General features: G+C 41.0%; 1 protein-coding gene across 5 annotated transcripts in view; it reads left to right on the forward strand.

The window, feature by feature from the left end:
• LOC128583199 (tetratricopeptide repeat protein 28) overlaps nucleotides 1–25,076 on the forward strand; it is an 882,203-nt gene that overhangs the window by 757,915 nt on the left and 99,212 nt on the right. For all 5 annotated transcript variants that reach the window (XR_008379421.1, XR_008379422.1, XM_053587214.1 and 2 more), the window contains 4 exons: nucleotides 1,131–1,240; nucleotides 2,863–2,992; nucleotides 5,108–5,326; nucleotides 7,525–7,690. Coding sequence is in view for 3 of the 5 variants with exons in the window: in XM_053587214.1 (XP_053443189.1) it covers nucleotides 1,131–1,240; nucleotides 2,863–2,992; nucleotides 5,108–5,326; nucleotides 7,525–7,690 (625 nt within the window). In the remaining 2 variants the exon portion in view is untranslated. The remainder of the gene's footprint in view (nucleotides 1–1,130; nucleotides 1,241–2,862; nucleotides 2,993–5,107; nucleotides 5,327–7,524; nucleotides 7,691–25,076) is intronic.

A 25,076-nucleotide genomic window follows, 5' to 3' on the forward strand; every position in this document is an offset into this window, starting at 1 on the left:
CAATGACATGACTTAAACTTAAAATATTGTTTCTAAGCTTTCTGAATTATGCGCATTTTGAAATGTATATTTTATGAACTTGAACCTGAGTATCACTTTTCTCAACTGACTCAGTTCCCTTTCAAAAGTCTGAAATTGCACAGTCCCAACATGATCAGAGGCAGTCTGCCATGCACCTGAATTAGATTAGAAGGAAGGCCTTCTTTTGTGCGGGCATTTGTACTGTGCTGTGGGATCCTTTGTGATGTCTCTGCAGAAGCTCTCTTCTGTGTACAGTGAGCAGGATAATGAGGACAAAGTGATTCTGAGAACTGCTTAGTGACCAATACAATAAATGATTGCCCTCAGATTTGGCTCTCATAAAGCCCTGGAGGTTGCTGGTGTCCTGAAACCCAGAAGCTTGCTGTGAGTAAGTGACCCAAACTGCAGGTGCCTATCTGAAGGCCCTTAAAATGAGGGCAGCCTCATTTAAGGCTTTTGACTTGCAATAGCACTTGTTTTGCAACCCCACTGAGGTGCATCAAAGTCTCAGACTTAAAGGAAAAACAGATTGGACGTGAAATTTGTCAGTAGCATCAGTAACAGGAGTAACAGAAGGCAGGGTCAGGCTGTGTATGCAATCTGCTTTTAGGAGAACATCATATGTGTCTCCCCTCATCTCTGATTAGATCCTATGCACGCGAGGTAGGAAAAAGTATTATCTTGGCTTCTGCATTTTACAGTCAGGAAGAGCTTTCTCAGCCAGGGAAATTTGACGAATCAGTCAGATAAGTGTATCAGCCAGGAGTTTTCATTTGCAAAGCTAAGATTTCACATCTGGGAGGGCGGCCAGGTTAGGGTTCATTTGTTTCAGTGGTTCTGCCTGCCCTGCAGACCTGTCTCCTGCTGATAGCCATCACCTAAGCTCTTGCTGGGGCATCTTGAAGTGTCCTGGAAATGTCACTACCAGCACTGAATTTGAAGAGAATGCTTACTCTGCTGTGGCAGATTCAGCTCTTGTCCTGCCTTTTATCTGTCTTTGTTGTTAACCTTCGTTACATACACCAGAAGCAAGTTACCCTCTGGGACTCCTTGGGAGAGTGGAATTATCTGTCTTCTGTGTTTCCTTAAATTTCTCTGTCTGGTTTCAGGTTTAAGGTTAGCTGAGCAATTGGGCCGAAGAGAAGATGAGGCAAAAATTCGCCATGGTCTTGGCCTGTCCCTTTGGGCTAGTGGAAACCTGGAGGAGGCCCAACACCAGGTGAGCAGGAGAAACCCTGACACAAGTGGATTTTGTTTCCAGAAGCATGGAAGACCTGGGGATTACTGTCCTAGTAGTGATGACATTTGCCAGAGGTGCTGACCTGTACTGTTGAGTTAATGTGTAGGATTTCTAGCCTGTCCCAACTCAGAAGTGTTTTCTTGCTCAATTGTGTGATAGACTTCTCAGTAATTTCTTTGGAATTCTTGTTGTATGTGCTGTTGCTCCTCATTAAACTTGAATATGAAATCATAATCATTTCAAAACAGAAGTATTACAAAAGAATTCCTAACTATGGATTTAATGTCTTTGTAGGTTTCTAGATATATAGATATGATTTCTCTCTCTCATTCTGTCATGATAAGTCTATGTTTCTCCGTTTGTACTGATGGTGGAAGAGAAGTCCGCTGTGGTGCTGGCTCTGGAGATGAGAAAGGTCCCTGGAGCTGTGGGCTTCCTCTGTTAGGTAGGAGGAGTAGTGAGGTGGCTGCATCTGAGACCACACGCGTGAGATGGCCAGGGGAGGTGTGCGAGGCAAAGGAGGAACAAGGATAAGATCCCAAGCCTCCTGTCCACAGTGTTCATGAGAGACGAGGACGTGATGCGACAGTTTGTGCCAAAGCATTCCAGAATGTTAGGGTATTTTATTGTACTCTTAAACCTATTCAAGGCCGTTTAAAGAATTAATTCTCTAGTTTCCTGGTTGCAAAAATTAAACCTTGTACTGATATAGTGAATTTGCAATTTTCAGAGTATTTTCCACTCACTGAATTTATTCCTCAGAATAACCCTGTGAGGTAGAGTTCTTCATAGAAAGAAAGAAACTGAGGCTCCAACTCTTGCCAAAAGTCACACAGCAAATTAGCAGCAGAGTTAGGAACACATTCTTCTCTCTTGGCTCTCTGCTGCTCTAAATCTTTTAGTCTTAGAATTATTTTTTTTTTTGAGTTTAGATACATTTAAAATTTGATCCTATGTTTCTAACATATAATTATCAGAGTCAGAAAAGTCTTGCAGTCTTAGTGTTAGAGAAGCCCGTTAGAACAACAGGGCATTGTCTCTGTTAGGAATGTCAAGTTTCTAGTCCCTGGTGTGTCCATGTGAGCAGGTGTGACTCCTTGGAAGCTTGTCCAGTGAAGACCTGACCGTGGGGCAATGCAGTAGAGGGCAGTGCTTGATTCGGCTCTGTAGCACTGAACCACCTGCAAAAAACCATCTCCTCCTGACAGTGTGGTGCTCTCTTCTCCATACCTGAGGAGCCGTTTCCAGCATACCTGTTTCCACTCCTATCTCTCCTGAGGCATGCATGTGGTGAATTATGGTTGCCTGATAACAAGAGGAGAGGTTTTTTGTTCTACTAAAAATCAGCACTTAGTTGGATTAATAGCTGATTCTTTTTTACATTCTTCAAACTATAAATTTATAATCCCTATGTTTTAGATCCCCTTTATATATCAATAATTGATTATATAAATTACAATTTCCTGGGTATGATCTGATGCTTTTTCAGGTCCACAGGACCTACCTGGAAATAAAGATTCACCCTTTTGAACCTTTAAAAATGTTTAGATTGTATACCAAGACATGAGCAATGGATGATGTTTTTCATCCCTACTTAACAGCTTTACAGGGCATCGGCCTTGTTTGAAACAATCCGGCATGAGGCGCAGCTGAGCACTGATTACAAACTGTCCCTCTTTGACCTGCAGACGTCGTCCTACCAGGCCTTGCAGCGGGTGCTTGTCAGCCTAGGTGAGACTGCATGGGGTTCCTGTTAGGGTATGTGCATTTGCTGCCCTTACATCCAGGGCGTTTAGTGACCACCATGACAAAACATGATAGGTTGTCACAACAGTCTGTAAAGCCACAACACAACCAGCCATTGAACATCCACTCATTTCTTCAAAACAGATTGGTAGAGCACCTACTTTGTGCTGAGTGCCAGCCCTGGGGATTTACAGTCAATTAGACCTAGTTCCTGACCTCAAGGAGCTCTTAGCCTGTCAACAGACATAAGTCATTGAGTCTAGAACAGTGTGATTGGCACTCGGATGGAGTAAACTCAGATGCTGTACGAAGTTGCTTGGCTGGCAGGCCCAGGAGCCAGAGAAGGTATCCCTGTGACAGGTGACTTTCCCCTGGGCTCCCTCTCACTGCTGACACCTAGTTCAAGCATCCGACCTTACGGGAAGTACCTGAGAAGACCCTTGGCCTCCTCTCTATTTCCTTAGCCACTCACCTTTCCATGTTTTTGCCATCTGGGTCTGCCTGCCAGACTGTGACAGCGATAATTTTCCCAAGCCTGTGTGCCCCATTGCAACTGAATAGCACACATCTTTCCTCACCTGGGCTGTCACAGCCAGCCCTTTCCAGCTCCCCTGTCACGTGGGAGATATTTGCTGGAACTAACAAAGTCTTTGAACTTGGATGTCGAGGCCTTTTCAATAACCTGTCCTTTGCTGTATATATAGGAATTCTCAAGTTTCCTCTTTAAAAATGTATTTATTAAATATGTTCATTGCCTGGAATTACAATTTATCTGTTATAAATCACAGTGTTAGGTCTGTCTAGCATTTTGAGGCTGATTTTCCAGTGTGCACCAAAATTGCCCCTGCTGTTCCAGTTAATAACTTAATAGAATAAAAGAAGACATTTGCATACGCACATGTAAATCTCCACTTTTACTGATAGCACAACCACAGGTAGTAAGGCATCCTTGAAGTGCTCTCAGAGCTGCAGCATCTGATCTCCTATTTTTGCCTGCTCTTTCTGGACCCTAGTTCCAGCAACTATTCCATATTTATATTTATGACACAAGTAAATCCGCTGTATTGCATTCCTTCAGTATGTATAAACAATCCTAACTTGAAAGTTTGTTGCTTTATGTTTTTCTGTGCCTTCAAATTGGTGCATTAGCTTTTAAAGTAGATTATAGACCAGTTTCTTAAAGGAAGTAGGATTAGAAATTGGATTGAAAGGCTGAAGAAAAGCTTGAAAGAGAGAAGCAATTTTAAAGAAATAGGACTTAAGAGGTTTAAACCCTTTGCCCATGGGGATGAGGAGAGAAGTATATGGAAGCCCAGAATGGAATAAGCTATCAGATCCAACAGTAAAAATACCACCTGTTATACATGTGGTGCTTTAAATAATTTACCAGGCATCTTTACATGCAGGGCCTCTTTTAATCTTTACCAGTCCTTCCCATTAAGATAGGCAGGATGGCTATTAGAATCTCTGTTTTGAGACAGGTCAGGGAAAGGGGAGAAGGGCACACTCAGGAGAGGGACCTCCATGCATCAAGGGGGGAGGTCTGATTTGGGGGAAGTGGGCGGATTGGGTTGGACGATGTGATGCGTAGAGGGACTGCAATGAGGAAAGAGAGAGACGGCTGGGAGACATGTCTTCTAGTTCTTATTTGCTAATATCCAATCAGAGTCGAAGTTGAGCAGGGAAATCAGAAGATAGCCAGAGTACAAAGACCAGGTCCAGAGAACCAAGTGAACAGGGCACGAGCTGTCAGAAGCTAGGTCAGAGAACAACTCATAATGTGGAGCAGAGAATTGCAAAGCTGAGGGCAGTGTCACTGGAACTGGACCAGCTCTCTTTTTACTGGCTGCAAGACCGAGGAATGTCTGATGGCTTCAGGTAGGATAGAATCAGTCACACTGAATCTAAAAACATGGGATTTTATAAAAGTGGACACCGCACCCACGATCTGAAGCAGGGAGTTGAGTTTGAAGCAATGTGACTAAGTTTTTGTCACGTATTGGGAGGGAGAGACAGTGAGGTTTCTACCCTGGATCTGACGGCCTTCTCTGAGTAAACATGCTCACGGTTGACTCCTTGGCCTATCCCCTTGTCTCCTAGGCCATCATGACGAAGCTCTGGCTGTGGCGGAAAGAGGACGGACAAGGGCATTTGCTGATCTTCTGGTGGAACGACAAACAGGACAACAGGACTCAGACCCCTACTCCCCAGTCACTATTGACCAGATCTTAGAGATGGTTAATGGGCAGAGGGGACTAGTGCTTTACTATTCCCTGGCTGCAGGCTACCTGTATAGCTGGCTGCTTGCCCCAGGGGCAGGTAAGATCTCTTTCTGTGGGAACAGGACAGTTAAAACACTGGACCTATGATGGGCTAATGAATAGAGGTGAAAGAGGTACATTATCCTGTATCGGGCTAAAGAGCTCATGTCAGATTTCAGCGACACCTCAGTGGTGGGGAATAGCCAATGGTGGTTTATTCAAAAAGACAATCCAACTTTCTCATTCTCCTGCTGTTGAACATGAAAGTATTTATCAAGGAAGACTAAGAACAGGAGGATTCATTTCACTGGCACCCGTTTTTGTAGGTAGCTGTTGCTCATTATAAAGAGATGACTAGTCGTTCTAACAAACTTTCTAGATATGTTTAATAATCATGGCCCTTTGTTGTTGTAAAGTTAAAGATACTGAAATGATAACAGCAACTCTATCACAGAATATAGATAAATCTTATGCTTGAATTTTTTGAATTTAACAGAACCCATTTTTAACTGGTTCTATTTATAAATCTATTTCAGAAGTAAAAATCCCCTCTGATTAAATCAGCATTAAATGTTCAGGCTGTAGCAGTTTCTCTAAATACAGAAACACTATTTAGCTGTTAGGGCCATATTTTTTGCATAATAAAATGCTGATGCCTTTACCATGTTGGAGACACACCAGATCCAATTAGAGTTTATTGACTGGAGAAGTGGATCTTATAATTGGGAATCTTGAAGAATGGTCTTCTTGAATATCTGTAAGGTAATTTCAAAACTTTAACTGCTAGGGGAAATTGATAAGGTTTTCCTCATAATGTTTCTATTGCTTTGATTTAAAAAGAAAAAAAGATGATGGCTGGATAACAGCTCCAAGATGCTTTTTGGGTTCTGAGCATTTGTGCCTATACATTCTATGCTGTGGCATTCTTTTTCTTTTTTTTTTTTTTGAGTCAGGGTTTTAGTATGTCGCCCTCACTAGAATGCCATGGTGTCACAGCTCACAACAACCTCGAACTCTTGGGCTTAAGCAATTCTCTTTGCCTTAACCTCCCAAGTAGCTGGGACTACAGGCGCCTACTGCAACGCCCGGCTATTTTTTTGTTGTAGTTGTCATTGTTGTTTGGCAGGCCCAGGCCGGGTTCAAACCCGCCAACCTCAGTGTATGTGGCCGGCACCCTAGCCGCTGAGCTACAAGCACTGAGCCATTATTTTTCATAATCTTTTCCCTTTAGTTACACGTTCTTTATGGGCTTTCCACAGAAAACATCCTTACCTCTCACCTTTTTTATGCTGAAGGTCTTAAGTTGTGATTTTCATGGCAACTTTGTGAATGGATATTGGCTACCGTGGAACCCTGGTGTATTCCAGCTCCCAGAGTGACACAAACACTGTGTGGGCAAGATAGATAACTGGGAGATATCGAGCTCTTTCTGTCTGGGGTTGTTACCTTTGAGGGATATTATTTAACAGGTGGTATATCCAAAGCCTTGTAATAATGAGGCTCCTATTGTTTCTTTTCTGTTCCTTTTTGCTCTTAATGAGGCTCTGAGGCTTTCAGTGGGGCCTCTAATCCAATCAGAGAGGACCAGCACTTCCCAGAGCTGACACGCCTCATTACCATTTGAGAATATGTCCTATTTATTGCCAGAAAACCATGGTGGCTTGCCTCAGTTTCATGCAGCCATTATTTTTTTGCTCCTTTAATATATTAATAACCATTGACCAGTTAGTCTTACTTAAAAATGGCTTAAGATGTTTTGTTCTGACCTTTATACAATACACTTACTGTGATTTGCTTTTGTGAAATGAAGTCTTTTGTACCACAATTTCCACATGGTCAATGATATTTTTGCTTGGGATTTTGGTCTTTGCAGAAAATATACCTTGACATAGTCATGCCCTAGTCTTGAAAGGAGACTTTCCCTAGTTGGTGCTTCTAAGAAGCGTCTCTTTTGAAATAAATATGAAGTAGTCATAATTCCAAGAGCGTCTGAAAATCTCATCAAAAGCAAAAACTGTATTTTGAATTCCCTAGTTTCAGGCACCAAACCTAATGTTAAAAGCTATAAGAAAAGCACTGACTAAAATAGAGAAGCCCTCTTGAGACCTTGGATTTCAGGATTTCTTCATGTGGTTTGCAGGATAACGTACTTGTCAGACAACTCACATAGCTTCAGTATTTCTGTCTCCTACCTTTGACTTCTCCCTCCTCCCATCGAATCATGTATAAATGTTGGCTGTGCCTGTCTTGCTTCAGGAATTCTGAAGTTTCATGAACACTACCTGGGGGATAGTACAGTGGACAACTCCAGTGACTTCCAGGTTGGGAGCAGTGCAGCCCTTCCAATAGCAACCAGCTCGGCCCTAGAGCAGCACATTGCCAGTGTCCAGGAGGCCTTGGGAGTGGAGTCTTACTACTCAAGGTAAGTTGGTGAAATGTTCCCAAGTCCATTTGCAGATAAAATTCAGGGTTTGGGGGTAAACACCCTATTTTCACTAATGGAAGAAATCTTTTAGAATTCACACTTTTGTGTTCAGTCTCCTTACAGTTGCTGCAACAGAAACAAATGTGTGTCTCGTTTCTGGATATCAGCCCCTTAGTAGTCTGTCTTTATTCTTTTTGGTAATTTTCCTTAAAACCGAGAAGGGCCTTATCAGAGATGCCCATTCTCTAAGCAGAGTTTGTAAACTGTTTAAACACAAGCCTGACTTTGAATTTAATGTGGCAGCTAATTAAAACTGATGTTATTTTTGGTTGTATACGTTGTAATGAGTTTATACTGCAGCTGACTGCCTATTTGAGAGAGTAATTTAACACTGGTGACAGGACATGTGCACAGATCTGTGTGTTGAGGGACTGAGGCAAAAGGAGTTGAACTCTCAAATATGAAGAATAGAGAAGGGAACTGCTTATTGCAAAGGTTGTAGTAAAAGGTATAAAGTTATGGAAACCTTTGATCGTAATGACCAACTATTTTACATAGAGAAAATAATTGCCACAGACGCTCTGCTTCTGGGGAAAATTGAAAGAAGAAGGTACCTTAGAGCTGGGTTGTAACCAGATTTCCCAGGCATTGAAGTTTTCTATTCACTGATTAACAAGTGTCCAGAAGATCTGTGTGTCAGAAAATCTTGGGGTCACAAGAATATCTGCTTGTCTCCTGAATGATTTCATTTGTAATGGTAAAAATCCTGAAGTATCTCTACGATGTCTTTAGAGATGCTTCACCCAGACTTCTAAGTTTATGGTGATCATTAACCAGCAGCTGGACTGATCATTGGGGTGCTTATGAAGTCGGGGGGTGGGGGTAATTCTTAGGCGAAAAATAATTATTGGATAATGTAATGTCAAGATTAAAAGGGCTTTAGTGATCATCTAGTCTAATCCCTTTATTTAGCAGAAGCCAACACTTGAAATAGGACTTGCTGACAGCCACGTTAGTGTCAGAGCCAGAATCAAAATAATCTAGATCTCACCCAGACTTCCAGGCCAGCACTTTTTCTGTTTTTCATTATCAAAATTAATATCATATTTTAGGAAATATCCAAAGCATATGAGAATGTCATTCTAGCTCCTGTTTTTATGAAGTCTGAACAGGCTGCAGCCACATTCACACACCATTGTTGTATTTCTCCTGTGACTGCTGCGCACTCTGGAGTATCACTGTTCTTCACCCAAGGCAAGAGCTTGGCAATTCTAAGGGGTTGACAGTATGATAACCCCCAAGAACCTGGAAGTACGGCTGTCCTTCGAGATTTAAATGACCATAAACTAGGTTAGGCCAGAAGTATACAAAACTGCTTCAGCAGACATAAAAACACTTAGGCATTTGATTAGACGGTAGCCTGACCAAAAGTATTGCCTATCCAAAGCAAGCAGTAAAAACACACAAAAGCAATAGTGATCAGGGAAGTCTCTGGCAATGTCCATGTCTGACACTGTCAAAGAGAGAGAGAATCTTGGCTTAGAGACTCAAAGCCCCATCAGCAAGGCTGACCCCATGGTGGACATGGAGTTATTGTCCTCTTCTTCCTCCTGCTGTCTCTCTTTCCTCAAGTGTTTGAGTTCTTACTCTGTTTGATTGAGGTGTTGCACTAGAGACTGGGGATCATGGTGAGCAGGGCAGACGTAGCCCCAGCTCTCTTGGAACTGAGAGCACGCTCCGGAGGGTGGACTTCCAAGCTTGGAAACCTGAGTGACGCTGCTAACATGCCCAGAGAGGCTTCCCCTTGGGAGTGAACTTTCATGAACCAAACTCAAAGAGATTTGGGCAAGCCAGTGCCAGTTATTGTATCCATTCTCCCCCCTCAAGTAGGTTTACAAATGATAATGAGAAAGGTTGATGAGAAGCAGAGGACCTGAACATAAGGGAGGCAGGAGGACCACCTGAGATGTCTTTTCTCCCGAAAGGTTACTGAAAGCCTTTGTGTGTGCTGCCTGCAGTAGCCTTTAGCAGTTTCTCATCATCCTTCTGAGCTCAGCTCACATATTCCCTCCTCAAAGAAAACTTTACAACTCCCAGAGTTGGTTTTCCTATCTCCTACCCCTACTTACACATTCTCATTAGACTCTGCATTTACTGCACATACTGCAATTTTAATTAAAAGATTTTATATGCTCCATTGTTCACTATTTTTCAGTTCAGTGAGAACAGGGGCTATGTCTGCCTTGTTCATCTCTAGCTTAGTACATTGTACAAAGTTAAGAAGTCAAATACTTGAGGAAGGAGGGACAGCAGGCGGGGGAAGAGAGAGGTCTGCCTCTTCACCAAGGGATCAGCCCTGCTAATGGGACTCTGAGTCTCTAAGATAAGATTCTCTCTCTTTTTGATAGTGTCAGAAACGGACACTGACAAAGTCTATCCTGCTTATATTCTTCCCTTTTTTGTGTTTCAACTGCCAGCCAGCCAAGAACATAAAGATCATTTCTGGGTGTATAGCACCTGCCATTTGAAAGCTCTGCATACACAAAGGTGGTTTCTATGTGCCTCTCCTTTTTTTTTTTTCATTTTTTTAATTCAAATTAATATGAGGGTACAAATTTTTAGATTATATTGTTCTCACTTTCATGGTAAAATTCCAGTTGTAAAAGAACCCCTCACCCAGGGGACGTGCTATACGCCCTCATATTGTGCACATTAGGTGAGTTCTGCCAAATGCCCTCCCTCCATCCGCCAATTGTCTGCCCCCCTCGCCCTTCCCCTCTGTCTCCCACCTGCTTACTAGACGACATTTGTGTTTTATTGTTCATATGAGTATGCAATTGTTTATATATTGGTTTCATATTAGTATTGAGTACATTGGATATTTATTTCTACATTCTTGTGATACTTTATTAAGAAGAATGTATTTCAACTCCATCCAGGTAAACATAAAAGATGTAAAGTTCCATCTTTTTTAATGGCTGAATAATATTCCATGGTATACATACACCACAATCTGTTGATCCATTTAGGAGCTGATGGGTATTTGGGTTGCTTCCACGACTTGGCAATTATGAATTGAGCTGCAATAAACATTCTTGTGCAAAATCTTTGTGGTAAAATGATTTTTGTTCTTCTGCGTAGATACCTAGTAATGGGATGGTGGGATCAAATGGAAAGTTAACTTTTAGTTCTTTGAGCATTCTTCACGCTTCTTTCCATAAAGGTTGTTTTAGTTTGCAGTCCCACCAGCAGTGTAGAAATGTATGGCCACACCCTCATCATCTCAGTCTAAACCAATCAGTCATAGGGCCCAGCCACTGGGAAAATCTAGTTTTCAGGTATCTAGATTAAAATTCACCGTAAGAATGAAGGGTATTATCCTTCAACTTACTCTTTCCAGTTGTCCTCCTCATTGGACACTATGGTTTAACCCCAAACATTTGTGCCTACACAGTTCTTTTATTTGAGACTAGAGGTTGAGCAAGTCTGTTTCCAGGTGCCTTTTGAGTTAAAAAATGTCTTTTAGGTTAAAAAATGTCTTTGTGGACATCAAGAAGAAAGGATGATGGGCTGTAACTTGCTTATGTTCTCCCATGTTAATCTCTCCTCCCACCCATACAGAAAGCTGACAAGTTAGAATGAACCCTTAAGACCTTTAACAAGCCGTGTGGCTTGATGTTCAGCATTACTCTGTTGGGCTGTTTAGATGCTCACCTTAGACTGCCAGGAATAGATCCTTCCTGTTGGAGCAATCTTGTTGGAAATTGTTTTCGTAGTTTGTGAGTTTAAAGTCATGTTTTAGATTATGATATTAGAATTGAACACTTTATTGGTGTGGTTTGAATTTACTGGTTTTGAGTTTTATGAGACTCTGGTTTCTGCCTCACAGTTTTGTGAAAACAGTAAGAAAATTTCAATGATATATTATTTTTAATCTATAAAATTAGTAAATATTTTTTAAACCTCAATGCTCGGAGATGACAAAGAATGCAGTGAATGGCTATAAGCCTGCCTTTCTGAAAACAGTTTGCAAATAGTATCAAATCTTTAAAAGGTTCTTAGCCTTTGATCCCCAAATTCTCCATTTTAGAAATGGAGAAAAGATCTGTACACAGGAATATTTGTCATACATCCGTATATTATTATATTATACTATTTATTGAGACAGAGTCTCACTTTGTCGTCCTCAGTAGGTGACATGGTGTCATAGCTCACAGCAACCTCAAACTCTTGGACTCAAGAGGTTCTCTTGCCTCAGTCTTCTACGTAGCTGGGATTACAGGCACCCACCAGAACTCCCAGCTATTTTTAAAGACAAGGTCTCACTCTGGCTTAGGCTGGTCTTGAACCTGTGAGCTCAGGCAGTCCACCCACGTTGGCCTCCCAAGTGCTGAGATTACGGGCTTGAGCCACCATGCTCGGCCCTGTTATATTATTTTAAAAATGAGAAACAACCTAAATATTCAACAGTAATTGAATGCCAAACAAATTATATCTATTCCCTATAATATTATGTTGCAAGTAAAATTATATTTATAGAGAATTTTTAATGACCTAGCCAAATGTTTATAACAAAATATTGAGTAGAAAAAGTAGGATATAGAATTATTACATATAGTATAATTTTTAATATATACAAAAATATGAGTACAAAAAGAAAAAATTATTTGAGGAAAATAGGCCATAGCGTTAGTGGTAATTATAAGCAGATGTTAGGATTATGGGTGCTTGTTATTTTATTCTTTATACTCTTCCAAATTTTTAAGTTTTTTTTTTTTTATAATAAGTATACGAGGTCAGAGAATTAAGTTCATGAACTCATCCTAGAAAAAGTGCTACCATGTTCTAAAGAGTTCCAAAATGGCTTTGAAGGGTGGACTAGGCTCTGGGGTCAGTACATAGCTTCTCCCCTTGAAGGTGACCATAGTGACATTCAGCAATAAGATACATAGCACTTTTTCTAGGATGAGTTTGCGAACTTAATTGTCCAACCTTGTATACTACTTTTAAAATCGAAATAAATAGCCATGAATAAACAATTCTGTCATGTAAAAGGGTAAAAAGAAACATTCCTGTAATTTCACAAACAATATAAAACAAATTTCGGAGCCCAACTTCATGATTTGGCTTTAGGAAGGTATTCTGAATTTATTTTCTGTTCTTACCTCTTAGTGAACATCATGTTTCAGCCACTACCCCTTTCTCTCTGCTCTTCTCAGAGTGCCCTTACAAATTCTTTCCCTCTGATCTAGCTCAGGTATCTCTGAGCTCTGTGTAGCTGCCACTAAACATCTCTGTCTAAGTATCTTCTAAGCATCGCTAGTCTAAAATATCTAAAGCCCAATCATTGAGTTTCCTCATTTCTACCTTAATTCTTATCCTGGTTCCTGCATCATCATGTAGATAGTTGCTTAAGGCAAAAAAAAAAAAAAAAAATTATTATCCATTATTCTCTCTTTCCCTCATCCTAATCCATAAGTAAACCTTACACATTGTCCTCATAAAATACATTTTGAACAGCCAGCCAAGCCTGAATCATGAAGGAACCAAACATCTGAACAGATCTATAACTAATAAGGAGGTTGAGTCAGTAATCAAAAGCCTCCTAGTAAAGAAAAATCCAGGACTAGATGGTTTCACTGGAGAATTCTACCAAACATTTGAAGAAGAATAAATACCATTCCTTCTCAAAATCTTCTAAAAAAATTGAAGAGGAGGGAATTGTCCATACTCATAAAATAAGGCCTGAATTTCCTTGATACCAAAATCAGACAAGGGTACTACAAGAAAAAACTACAGACCAATATCCCTGATAAATATTGATGCAAAAATGTTCAAACTAATACTAGTAAACTAAATTCAACAATGTATTAAAAGGATTCTTCTACACTATGACCAAGTGGAATTTATTCTTGGAAAGTAAGGATGCTTCAGTTATAAAAATCAATCAATATAATATACCGTCTTAACACAATAAAGGACAAAAGTCACATGATCATCTCATGTGAGATGATCCAGAAGCAGCATTTGATGAAATCCAATGTCCTTTTGTGGTAAAGACATAGAACAAGCTAGCAAGAGAGGGAAAATTGCCTCGATGTAGTAAAGGCCATATGAAAAGCCCTCAGCTAACATCTTACTAACTGGTTAAAAAAAAAAAAAAATGCAAGTGTTCCCTATAAGATCCAGGAGCAAGGCAAGAATGCCTTTTTTGCCACTTCTATTCAACACAGTACTGGAAATCCCAGCAAGAGCAGTTAGACAAGGAAAGGAAATAAAAAGCATCCATGTTGGAAAGGAAGAAGTAAATCTGTCTCTGTTCATAGATGACACAATCGTATGCGTAGAAAACCCAAAAGTTCCACCAAAAAACTGTTAGAATTAATATAATAAATTCAGCAATGTCGCAAGATACAAAATCAACACACAGGAATCAATTGTGTTTCTATATAGTAACAATGAACAATTTTAAGAGGAAGAAAATAATCTCATTAACCATAACATCAAAAAGAATAAAAAACTTAGGAATATACGTAACCAAGGAGGCAAAAGACCTATATCCTGAAAACTGTGAAATATTGCTGAAAAGAATTAAAGATGGCAAATAAATGAAAGACATCCTATGTTCATGGGTTACAAGAGTTAATATTGTTAAAATATCCATATTTCCCAAAGTGATTTACAGATTCGGTATAATTCCTATCGGAATCCTAGTGGCATTTGTTTTTGCAGAAATAGAAAAGAACATTCTAAAATTCAGGTGGAATCTCAAAAGACTCTGTATAGTCTAAACAACATTAAGGAAGAAAAGCAAAGGTGGAGGCCTCACACTTCCTGATTTCAAAACGTCATTATAAAACTACATTGGTCAAAACAGGATGATCCTAGCATACAGACAGACATACAAACCAATGGACTAGAATAAAGAGCACAGGAATAAACCCCTCTGTGTATAGTCAAGCGATCTTTGACCAAAGTGAAGTGAGAGCAGGACAGCCCCTTCAGCAAACGGAACTGGGAAAACTAAATATCCACATGCAACAAGAATGAAGTCTAACCCCTACCTGATACCATATACAAAAATTAACTCCAAATGGATTTACGCCCTGAAATTATAAAACTCCTAGAAGAAAACATAGGGAAAAACTTTATAATATTGATTGCCAATGATTTTTTGGTTATGATACCAAAAGCATAGGCAACAAAACAGAAAATAGACAAAGAGGACCACATCCAACCTTAAAATTTCTTCACAGCAAAGCAAATGATCAACAAACTGAAAGGGCCACTCATAGAATGGAATAAATATTTATATTTGAACCATATATCTGATATATGAAATATACGTATATTTCAAACCATATATCTGATAAAGGGTTAATAATATCCAGAATATGTAACTCCACAACAATGAAAAAAACCTCAAATAATCCAGTTTCAAAATGGGCAACGGACTTGACTAGACATTTGTCCAAAGGATACACAAATGACCAACATGCATATGAAAAAATGCTCACTATCAGTAATCATCAGTGTAATGCAGATCAAAACCACAATGAAATACCTTTCCCCCATTAGAATGGCCATACTAAAAATCAAAACAGAACACGCAAACTAGAAAATAACAGATGTTGGTGAGGATATGGAGATATCGAAACCTTTGTGCTTTGTTGATGGGAATGTAAAATGATGCATCTGCTATGGGAAAGAGTATGAAAGTTCTTTAAAAAATTAAAAATTGGATTACTATATGATCCAGCAGTCCCATTTCAGGGTATATTGCCAAAAGAATTAAAAATAGAATCTCAAAAAGATATTTGCACGCCATGTTCATTCCAGCATTATTCATAGTAGTCAAGGGATAGAAGCAACCTAACTTTCCTTCAATGGATGAATAAAGAAAATGTGGTATATACGTACCATGAATTATTATTGAGATTTAATAAGGAAGAAAATCCTGTCATATGCTACAGTATGGATGAACTTTGAGGTCATTATGCTAAGTGAAATAAGCCAGGCACAAAAAGACAACTACTACATGATTCCGTTTATACAAGGTATCAGAAGTGGCCAAACATAATAAGTGGAATAATCTTCATCAAGGGCTGGGGAGGGGAGAAGGGGAGTTGGTCAATATGAAAAAATTCCAGAGATCTGTTGTGTAACAAGGTGCATGTAGTTAACACTACCATATACTTAAAAAATGGTTAAGATGGAAACTTTATGTCAACTGTTTTTTACTAAAATAAAAAGTATTTTAAAAGACCTATTTAATCCATCCACTCTGCCTCCACTGCTACAAGCACAGTCCAGGACACTGTTGTTGACATCCTGAGCCATTGTTACAGCTTCCTGTCTGACCTCCCACTTCTACTCCCTCTCCTCCTCCCCTCCCTCTCCATCCCCCACCTCCCTCTTTCTCTTCCTCTCCCTGCTCCCTTTTCTTCCTCCCTGCTCTCTCCTCCCTCTCAGTCTCCCTCTCCCTCCTCTCTCTCCCTACTTCCTCTCCCTCCTCCCTCCTCCCTGCCCACATCACTGCTCTCTACTCCCTCTCCCTCTCATGGCTCTTCAGTGCTTTGCAGCCACAGTGGTTCTTTCAGAAAGATATTTTAGACTCTGTTTCCTTGCTTTCCCTCCATCACAAAGCCCTAAACACTCTTTTTTTAAAAAAAATTAAATTATAACTGTGTGCACTTATGCATGTATAAAGTACAATGTGCTGATTTGATATACAACGTAGAATACTTCCATTCAAGTCAATTAACATAACCATTACCTCACTTACTTATTTGTGTGGTAGGACATTTATACTCTACTCTTAATAGTTTTGAAGTATACCATTGCATTGTGCACAATAGGTGAAGTCCTATCAAATATCCTCCCTCCTCCGGCCCTCCCACCCTCTCCTCCCCTTCTGCCCTCCCCTCCCTCCCTCTTCTTCTTTTCTTTCTGGACTATAGTTATGTTTTCTCATTCATATGAATGTGTAGGTGATTACATATTGGTTTCACGATAATATTGAATACATTGGATATTTTTTTCCATTCTTGAAATATTTTTTAAAAAATTTTACAACAGAGATATTTGCACCAGAATGTTTATTGCAGCCAAATTCATAATGGGCAAGTCATGGAAGTGCCCCAGTGCCCATCGGTCCATGAATGGCACCTGTGGCTCAAGGAGTAGGGTGCTGGCCCCATATACTGGAGGTGGTGGGTTCAAACCTGGCCCTGGCCAAAAACTGCAAAAAATAATAAAAATAAAAATTAAAAAAAAAAAAATATATATATATATATATAAAATTGTGGTATGTGTACACCATGGAATACTATGCAGCCATAAAAAAGGATGGAGACTTTACATCTTTTATGTTTACATGGGTGGAACTGAAACATATCCCTAAACACAATTAAATCCCTCAAAGTTTCTGATGATCTTGTGTACTCCAGTTCACGTTCCTTCACCCCTGGCCTCTTTTCACCTTCTGGATACGTCGGGCTTTCCCACTTAGAGTTCTACACATGCTACCCCTTGTCGCTAAAATTCTGCTCACTGCTCTGCCCCTGCTTTAGGTATGGCTGATTCTTTTTATTTCTCAATTCCTAATTAAGTAATAACTTCTCATAAAAGCCTTTCAAAAGCTCCAGGGTCAATTCATTCACCTCTCTGTATATCCAGTTCCAAAGGCATCCCCGGAATATAGTAGATGCTTAATCAGTGCTTGAGCAAACAATTGGCTGACTCTGAGTGAATGAAGTGTTTCTCCCTTCTGCCCACATTCACTCTTCATCTTGTCCTGTAGTCTAGTCACATTTTAGATCTCCATTCAAACATCACACTGCTTCCATCAGAACTACCCTATCCTTGTCACTCCCAATCAGGTATTTACTCTCAATTCAGCACTTATTATGCTCTTTCTAATTTTATAGTTACATCGTTGGTGACCCCTGAAGAAAAGGTGCTGCCCTTTTCCTGTCTGAATCTCACTAACACAGTGCCTGACCTCTGATTAGATGTCAGTAAGGTTGAAATTTGGTTGCCAGAGATGTTCTGTGAGCAGACTCTGTATTCATGCTGGGCTCTGTCACTAATCTCTTTCTCTAGTGTTTGTAAAATACACCTTTCCCCTAAAAATTGAGTCTCTGTCTCAGAGGACACCTTTATTCAATTAATCACAGCCCAGCCCTGGTGTCCTTGTTATTCTATGGATTGTTTTTGCTGCTGCTGAAAAACATTTTACTTCCTTGCTGCTGAAAGGAAGTAAAATGCTACAAAGGATTTTCTGAAAATGGATTTAAAAATAAAAGAAGTACTTTTTATTAAAGTGTTTAATAAGAATTTCCAGTCCCTTCCTCCCAGATCAAAAGAGGCATAGATTGAAACCACTGTATAGAACATGTACCTCCCATAAGGGAGACGTTATGAATTTCAAAACGCATCTTCAGTATTAAACTCTGATATTTAGCCAGCATCTTGCAGTATGTAAGTTGTTCCCTGGACACCTTGAACAGTACAGTGGCACTTTGGGGACTCAGTCTAGTTACAACACTTGACAGGGCTGTGTTCAATAGTAGGTCAGGTCTGGAAGGAATTCTCCCAAGGGATTTAAATACATTTGCAATTGTAGGCTGCCCTTTTAATAATGTAAATGTTCCTTCATTGTAAAGGAATATTAAACCTTGATAAGCTATAGCTGGTATTTTGTTTCCCTTTTGGTGCCTTTCTATATTTCTAAACTTTTTACAGTTTAAGTTATTTTTATAATCAAATGCATTTTCTTATTTCAAAATACTAATTTAGATTGCACTCATTCATAAATACCAATGACACCAGTTCGTTCTACACTGCTAACAAGCAGCAAATATTAACAAGTCCAACAATAGCAGGTGTTGGAGGGAGCACACTTGCATCCACCAGCTACCTTATATTATACATGGCTGATGGGAGCGGTAAGTTCTCAAAACCATAACAGACCTACTTTGGCATTAACTTCTAAAATTAAATATCCATGTATTCTTTATACCTGAGGTGTAATACCCAAGAGGTGGCCTTTTGCATAAACAACAATGTTCAAAGCTGCCCTGTAAACAATAGCAAAATCCTGGAAACAACTCAGATGCCCACAGTGACAGAGTGGGTAAGTAAATGGAAGTATATGGATACTAGCCAGCTTTCAAAAACAAATGAGCCATAGCGACCCAAAGATATGACTCTTAGAAATACAATAGTAAGAAGAAAAAGTAGGTACCAAAATATTACTTATTGCATGACATCCTTTTAATTGAGTTAAAAACAAAAATAAAAAAGACTTTTGGAAGTGTAGGTAGATATGATGAAACCCATATAAAAAGGACTGCCAGGAGTGACGGCAATGGGAACAGGGCTGGTACCTAGTCAGGCTGTGGTGGCAGAGGATGGATTCAGTGAGAGGTAACAAATGATTAGAGGTATGTTACTCTCAAGACCCTGGATTTTGTTTTGAGCAATGTTTCTGTGGGTGCTTATTACATACATACATAATGAAAAATTACCAAATAAGTGAAATCAAGCCATGCATGATGGAAGAGTGTCACAAACTGAAGATTATGTATGATTAATATAATCCCAAAGAGCTTCCCTTTCACTCCCACCCCTTAAAAAAGAGGGAGAAAAGGGCGGCACCTGTGGCTCAGTGAGTAGGGCGCCGGCCCCATATGCCGAGGGTGGCGGGTTCAAACCCAGCCCCGGCTGAACTGCAACCAAAAAACAGCCGGGCGTTGTGGCGGGCGCCTGTAGTCCCAGCTGCTCGGGAGGCTGAGGCAAGAGAATCGCTTAAGCCCAGGAGTTGGAGGTTGCTGTGAGTCCTTGTGACATCATGGCACTCTACTGAAGGCAGTAAAGTGAGACTCTGTCTCTTCAAAAACAAAAAAAAAAGAGGTAGAAAAGCAGGAGTTTTTAGGCAAATGAATTGCGAAAGCAACATTGCAACCAGGATATATTTCACCTATTGATGTAAATGAACTATTGCTAGATTGAGTCAAATTATTTGTGTCTCTTTATTTTTTCCTTAAGACATGGGGGTCTCACCCTGTTGTCCAGGCTAGAGTACAGAGGTGCCATCACAGCTTACTGCAGCCTTGAAGTCCTGGGCTCAAGTAAACCTCCTGCTTCAGCCTCCCAAGTAGCTAGGACTACCAGGGCACACAGCACATCCAGCTACTTTTTAAAAAAAATCTAGAGACAAGGTCTTACTATATTGCCTGCATCTATTCTTTAGAGCAAGTACCCAGGCACTGATGACTATGTCATTGCTACGTCATTAGCTTCATTCAAGTGACAGTGAGTCTTTAAACATTTAAAACGATCTTTACAAATATTTTCCCTCCATCCCTCCCTTCCTTCCTTCCTTTTTTTTTTTTTTTTTGACAGAGTCTCACTCTGTGCTCTGGGTAGAGTGCTAAGGCATCATAGCTCACAGCAACCTCAAACTCTTAGGCTTAAGCGATCCTCCTGCCTAAGCCTCCTGAGTAGCTGGGACTATAGGGCCCCACCCCCATGCCCAGCTAGTTTTTTCTGTTTTTAGTAGAGACAGGGTTTCCCTTTTTTTCAGGCTGGTCTTGAACTCCTGAGCTCAGGCGATCCACCCACCTTGGCCTCCCAGAGGGCTAGGATTACAGGTATGAGCCACCATGCCTCGCCTACAGATATTTTCTAATTCTGGCTTTTTGCTTTCCAATTAATCCCAAACTAGCAAGGTTCTACTTTACAAGACAATCTTTTTCTTATCCCAAATCATTTCCAGAACTCTGTGGAGGAAAAGTGGATATAATATTTTGGGGCATTTATTTTTCCCCTTAAAACAAGGAGTTCCAATTTCATTCTAAATTGGGGTTGTACCATTTTGAAAATATTTTATAAGCATGTAGTCTGTACCAGGGCTGATGCTGAGTCTGAAGACGTATGCCTGAATAATAGCTGAAATTCTTGGCCTTACAGTAGCTCACAGTGTGGAGCATGCAACAAATGTGTAAATTTTTAATCCACCACATGAGGAGTGTTACGATAAAGGTCTGAACAAAGAAGGCTGTGCCTTCCACTTCCTACTTGGGGGACAAGGCAATGATTTGAGAAGTGACATTTGAGTTGGGCTAGGGGGGGAGAAAAGGCATTCCAGGGAGAGGAGTTTCTCACCAGTCAAGGACATGAGAAATAAGGGGGCATAGCCCTTTCAGATGTTGAATAGTGTTTGCAAGAGGAAGATGATCTGTCCTTTGCTGTAAGAGTTATAGCCTTCTCTGTCCAGTCCCCCAGCCTCTGTCTCCTGTGGCTCACCTCTCTTCTTCTGAGATCCAAAGCTGGGCTCCTTTACAAAAAGGGTGAAATTGCCTGGCTGAATCTCTGTGTCCTATCTTGTTGTGGCCCTCCACTTCTGACATGACTAAGTTCCAAAAGGCAGATTTAGCCTTAGCTATGAAGTGACTTACTCAGGCTCAGCTACACCTGTTTGAGGGAGGAAAAATATGCTGCATTAGAGACTAGAGCATTGAAGAGACACAGTTGTGAGAAGAGAGTGGAACATGCTGTCGACTCTGGTCTTGTGCTCCTGATTCTTGAATCTGGATTCCTTCCAAAAAGGTTGAGAACGAAGTGAGTTCAGAAGGCTTTGGTAAGCTTATTAGAGAAAGTTAACAGCTTAGCAAGGAGATAAGTGTAATTGGTTTTCTTGTATGACCTCAGAGACATCCTGCATGGAATCTCCTTTTATGTTTCTCATGACCTTTTGTAAAAGCAGAATTCTCGTCAGGAGTGTTAGCGCATGCCTGTCATCCCAGCTACTTTGGAGGTTAAGGAGGGTGGATCACCTGAGCCCAGGAGTTTGAGGCTACAGCGAACTATGAGGATTCCACGCACTCCAGCTTAGGTTGACAAAGTGAGACCCTAGCTCTAAAATAAGTAAGTAAGTAAGTACACAAATAAATGTATACATAATTCTTAAAATTGCTAGACATGAGTTTTCCCACTGTATGTCAGAGGGATAATCTGGTGAATGGTAGACTCAGCCTAAAGACAAAAAGCAGACAGCAGTGATGCAGGAGAAACTGTTATGAGCCTGGCACGGGGCAAGCGTGAGGTCTCGGCACTCTGAATGACCTGGGCTCCCCTGGGCCAGGAGCTGACATGTCTACCCCTCTGTCATCGGTCAAGGGCCAATTTGTTCTGTCCTAAAGACCTGGCAGAGATACTTTTGAATACTAGACATTTCCTCTTTTATCTCTTGTCCCAGAACCTTTGTTCATAGTCCTGAAACTTGGAGTAGCATTCTTGTTAGAATAAGAGCTAGAGGAAGAAGGGGCAGGGTAGGATTCTGAATCTGTTGATTAATCCAAACCCTGAGTTCTTCCTTCTTGGTTTCCCTGCCAGCTATCGGCTAGCTGTTGCCACAAACAATTTTGTAAAAATTCTTTGAACTTACCAAATCTCAATATCCCTGACTTTGTATATCAAAGTCAAATTCCCCAAATTCTCTGGTCTTTTCTTTCTGCTCAATTGTGTGCAGCTTTATTTAAAAATCAGTATTTAAGACATTTCATATGTAACTTGCTTTGGGAAAATAGCCCCAAAGTACAGTCAACAAGTTTCTCTTAGAACTGGCTGAAATAGGCATTGTTTCTCATCCTGTTTCTATTTCTACAATTTGAGCTCCATGTCAGGAGACCCAGAAGGTGCATCCCTAAAGGAGACCCACAACTCACACCAAATCAGCCAGGTTTTCCTCTGCTAATGCCATGCAGTGCCCCGGAGTTTCAGAGATATACAGCCACAAACATGTATTTCTTTCTCTGGGTCTGTGGGTCAACTGGGATAGTTCTGCTTTTTGCTGCCTGTCGGGTTTATATCAACTCCCTGCGTCTCATCCTTCTGTAACCAACAGTGAGTGGGAAGACTCTCCTCATAGCAAAAGTCAGGATTGCAAGAGACCAAGCAAAGCAAAGAGGCACATTTCAAGCCTTTAGTTACCTCTCATATACTCATGTTCTGTTGGCCAAAGTAAGTCACACATCAAGCCCAGCATCAGTGGGGTGGGGGTATATTTCTCCCACTCATATACACCGCCAGTAGAGATCTGGAGAGAGAAAGGTGACCTTGAGTCAGCCTTCATGCTCTCAGTTACCCCAGCATCTGATAGCTGACCATTTTTCTGCTTGCGTCTCTCTCCCTTTTAACACAGCTCACACTGCTGTGTGGGTGACAGTCTGCACATGCTCCTTCCATGGCTTCTCTTTTTTTGTTGTTATTTTTTTATCCTCAGAGTACACATAAGTCAGAATCCTTCCATGCACACTTGGTTATTGGACTTAACCTTGGGAACTTAATCTATCTCTTTTTTTGTTATTGTTTGTTTTGGAGACAGAGTCTCACTATGTCACCCTTGGTAGACTGCTGTGGTGTCACAGCTCACAGCAACCTCAAACTCCTGGGCTTAAGCAATTCTCTTGCCTTAGCCTCCCGGTATCTGGGACTAGAGTTGCTCCCCACAATGCCCGGCTATTTTTTTGTTGTTATTGTCATGGGTGTTTTTAGCAGGCCCTGGCTGGGTTTGAACCCACCAGCCCTGGTGCATGTGGCTGGTGCCTAACCACTGAGCTACAGGCGCCGAGCCAGGAAACTTAATCTATCTCAAGGACATAGATGTACATCCCTGGCTCAGTGTCTCCTTGATTTCTAGGTTGACCTTTCCTGCATACAAGCATTTCTCCTGGAATTCACCTCAAACTCAGTACATCCAAAGGCAGACCTTTTCTTGTGTAGTTCCTCACTCAGCTGTACATTTATCCCCATTTTCCTATTTGTTAAAGCCCCCATCTTCCTCCTCCATCCCACCAGGTTCCTTAGTGTCCTTAAATCTCCTTTCCCTTATTGCTATTTATTTAATCAGTCACTAACTAACCTCTATTTGATCTTACCCATTGGCTCCAGAATCACCCCTGCTTGTCTCCCATGGTGGCCCAGGAGTTTATGAGAACATGCCTGTACGACCAGCCTGGCCTTCCTCACTCCTATCTCCTCCTCCTTTAGAGCTTCTGCCTGTCTGCTACCTGAGGTTTTTTCTGAGTGCTCACTGTCATCTAGGTGTTCCTTGCACACATCAGCCCCCAGAGAAGGGTGGTGGCAGAAGAGTGCCTGGAGATTGAGCCAGTTGTCAGGCCTCATTGTTCTGTGTGTCCCACTCTGTGTCCAGTGTCAGTCCTCCCTCACCACCTCTGCAGCATGCACATCCTAGAGCGCCTGCATTTACTTTCTTCTTCTGCCAGTTTTAGGTCCGTGAAGCCCCATTCTCAGGGAATGGCTTCCCCTAGAGGTCTTCAGCATAGGTCAAAAGCAGGAATTGCTTACCCACATGGGGAAGAACCACAAATGGGACCTGGCTCAGCTGAAGTAGAGGATACCTGCTGTGGAGCGGATCCATCTATGCTTTACCCCATTTCTCTACCTTCCAACCAGGATTTAGAAAAGTCTGGATATATAGTATTAGAACCCTGATGGATACTTGTTGGTTAACTAGAATTCAGTTATACAGATGGGCAAATAAACTCAGTACCAATGATGAAATGTTCCTGCAGGCCACAGTAGCACGGAGGAGTGATCATGTCTAGTCTCTGCATTCCCAGCACCTGATAGCACCTAGTACAGAAGAGGCCTTGGTGAATGTTCACTGGATGGGTGGATGAGATGGGAGTGAGAAAACAAACTGCCGGGCGCCAGGAGAATAAAATCCAGTTTCCTCTGAACACGTGGTCAACATAGCATCATTAATGTGTGGTTAGCACGTCATCAGTAGCGTTAACAGGCATGATGCAGGGTGGTGCCTGTGGCTCAGTCGGTAGGGTGCCAGCCCCATATACCGAGGGTGGCGGGTTCAGACCCGGCCCCGGCCAAACTGCAACCAAAAAATAGCCGGGCGTTGTGGCGGGCGCCTGTAGTCCCAGCTACTCGGGAGGCTGAGGCAAGAGAATCGCTTAAGCCCAGGAGTTGGAGGTTGCTGTGAGCTGTGTGAGGCCACGGCACTCTACTGAGGGCCATAAAGTGAGACTCTGTCTCTACAAAAAAAATAAAAAAATAAAAAATAAATAAAGTCTTCCTCCTTTAAAAAAAAAAAAAACAGGCATGATGCAAGTGATAACATGTATTTCATAGTGATTTATTTCTTACATTTCTCTAGCTTTTTCCCTCCCCCTCTACGCATGTTCAGTACTATGAAAGCACAATATTATCCAGACCAGGTAGTTAAGGAGAGACCTTGAACTAACATCTGCATTTCAAAACTTGACTGCAAGTCCAGCTTATAAAACCCTTCTTATTCCCAGTAACGCATTAAGTTAAGACTCATTTAGGCTTCAAAAGT

The sequence above is a fragment of the Nycticebus coucang genome, chromosome 4 (genome assembly GCF_027406575.1).
Source record: "Nycticebus coucang isolate mNycCou1 chromosome 4, mNycCou1.pri, whole genome shotgun sequence".
Classification (NCBI taxonomy): domain Eukaryota; kingdom Metazoa; phylum Chordata; class Mammalia; order Primates; family Lorisidae; genus Nycticebus; species Nycticebus coucang.